The sequence below is a fragment of the Eschrichtius robustus genome, chromosome X (assembly GCF_028021215.1).
Source record: "Eschrichtius robustus isolate mEscRob2 chromosome X, mEscRob2.pri, whole genome shotgun sequence".
NCBI lineage: Eukaryota > Metazoa > Chordata > Mammalia > Artiodactyla > Eschrichtiidae > Eschrichtius > Eschrichtius robustus.
In genome coordinates, this window is record NC_090845.1 from 25,483,627 (window position 1) to 25,486,247 (window position 2,621).

Genomic DNA, 2,621 nt, shown 5'->3' on the forward strand with positions numbered 1-2,621 from the left:
TTTTACAGGAAAATTAAATAATATGGTTTATGTCAATCTGCAATTTTTCCCACTCAATTTGTATTGAAGCTATTGTCATTCTGTAGTATGAAATATATCTCATTTATGTACAGGGGTACAGTGATCCAAGATTTCTAAATGCCAAGTCTTTAGCAACTTCTATGCTAGTTGTCATTTAAGTAGTCTATTGTTTTAAGCTTTTAGAAAAATATTGTTAGGAGGATTCTTGTATATGCCTCTTGGTGCACTTGTACAATGATTTCTTTAAGATAATATTATGTGCCAAGCACTGTGTTATGTGAGAAAGGTGTTATTATTATCCTTTCATTGCACTGAAGGTAAAAAGTGACTTGTCTAAGTTCACACAGCTAGTAAGTGCTAGATCTGGGAGTTCCACACATGCTATCTAGCATCAGGATCAGTGTTCTTAATAACTATTCTCTATTCCTTGCTTTTAAACAAAATAACTACTGGATCAAACTGTATTCATATTTAAATTTTAATATATGCTGTCCATTTGCCTCCAGAAAGGCAACAGCCATTTACATCTACACTAAGAGAGACATTTTTATTGATATTTCCCTGGCATATCCTTCCAAAGGTGGAAATTGTTTGTTTGTTTGTTTTTAGAAGGAAACAATGTAAATATTTTAATAAAAACAATCCCACAGCATTTATTGTCATCTGGTAATAACATAACGGTGAGCAAAACAATATGAATAAATGCTTTAGAACTACACTTCCAACAAAGGACACCTAAAAAAACTGTATTGCCTTCTCAACAATTTCTCACTTCATTGATCATTTCTAGTTGGAGACACTTTGGAGCAGAGTAATGTTATCTCCTTTTAGCATGATCCGACTCAGCTGTTTTCTTGACTTTGTTTTAGAATGAATCTCTTCTGCATCATCTAATATGAGGTTCATATACCCATCAAAACCAATGATACAGCCCTCTATCCGCATATTCACTTGCTCATAAAGCCACACCTGAATCTGAGATCTATTTTGCAAGTATCTGAAGATGAGATTGATGGGCTGCACCATCACCTTCTGCACCTTCTGGCCCTGGCCCCGGTACGTCATGGTGGAAGCTCACAAAGACCCCACTATCCTGCACACCCTGGAAATTGGTTTTAAGTAAAACAGTAATGGAGAACTCAATATAGATCTTCAGTTACTGATGATGATTAGAACCTGTGCCTTAACGCTATTGTGAGAGAAGGCTGAGTAGGTATTGCCTCTGGAGGAACAGATTGTAGCGTCCTATAAAGCGAACAGGAATGCGTTCATTCTCACCCACCACACATCTCTTTAACTATGCTTTTATGACTTTATAACAGTTTGAATAAACTATCTGGGTACTTCTGTATTCTCATTTGTCCTGCTTCTGGTATAGGAAATAGAAGGATGAGCAGTCTCTCACAGACTGAAAAGATAATTCTGTTGTCATAGATGTATATATTTTGTTGTAATATATATGTAAGTGACTGTAACAGAAAACTGGATCCACTTCCTAATTACTGTCAGAAATAATGGTTCCTGATTAACTATCCCTAAATCAAAACCACCATTCCGGTTAGATGCCCTCCATCATTTCACTAGCTCATAGAAAAAGTCTATTAAAAAAAATTTTTTTTTAAAAAGGAGCAACTTAGTTACCTAGTAATATATATTGCCCATGGTTAAAATATCCTTGGGCGTTTGACATTTTTTGAATGGTAGAGTTTGGCGTTTTGTTATTTGGAAATAAATCATTTGTACTCCTGCTATAAAAGAAATTTCGGTTAAAAACCTAAGTTAAAATTTAACCTATCAACTTAAGAAAAAAATTTAACCAAACAGTAATGATGCTTTTCTCCTCTTTTTCTATTTTCTGAATCACTCTGTATAACAGAGGTTATATTTCCTTGAATAATAACTAATATAAAATTATATAATCCCAGCGCTTTATTTGAATGGTTCATTTTGATTGATTCACTTTTAAGGTTTTTTTCTGTTTTTATTCTGAATTTCTCTTTTTTAAGTTAAACTTCTAAGCTATACTTTTATACACAGTTTTTCATTTTTAACCTTTTTGTCAAATGTATGGGCATAGTTTTTCATGGTATTCTTAATATTTTAAATATCCATTATATCTCAGGTTACTAACTCTTCCGTGGGTTGAGCCATTCGTCTGGCTCTTTTATATAGCTTCTATTTCTTTGCTGATAATTTCTTTGTTTCATTTGTTTTAAGCATTGCTCATTGAAGCATTTTTATGATAACTGCTTTAAAATCCTTGTGAGATACTTCCTACATCTGAGTCATCTTGGCACCAGCATCTACCTTTTATCATTCAGGTGGTAATTTTACTGGTTCTTGGTGTGACTAGTGATTAGCAATTGTATCCTGGATATTTTGACTATTATGTTAGGAGATTCTGGGTCCTATTTAAATCTTCGATTTTAGCAGGTAGTCACCCTGTGTAGGTTTAGCCTGTAGGTCTTGACCTACTTTTGAGGGTTGTGGATCCAATGACAACTTAATTTTCAGAACCTTTGCAGTGCTATTCTGATCGACTCCTTTTACGAAGTATACCACTAAGATATCACTCTGAAAACCTGGGTGTTATTCCACAT

At 34.1% G+C, this 2,621-nt stretch overlaps 1 protein-coding gene across 1 annotated transcript; it reads right to left on the reverse strand.

The window, feature by feature from the left end:
• Positions 1-754: 754 nt before the first annotated feature.
• On the reverse strand, positions 755-1,123 carry LOC137757168 (small nuclear ribonucleoprotein E-like). Its single transcript, XM_068533804.1, has one exon. It carries the CDS (start codon positions 1,084-1,086, stop codon positions 808-810), a length of 279 nt encoding a protein of 92 aa, XP_068389905.1. The 5' UTR covers positions 1,087-1,123; the 3' UTR covers positions 755-807.
• Between the last annotated feature and the right edge of the window lie 1,498 nt (positions 1,124-2,621).

Excerpts from the sequence above, each read along its gene's own strand:
- LOC137757168 (XM_068533804.1), bottom strand. The coding sequence starts at position 1,086 with ATGACGTACCGGGGCCAGGGCCAGAAGGTGCAGAAGGTGATGGTGCAG.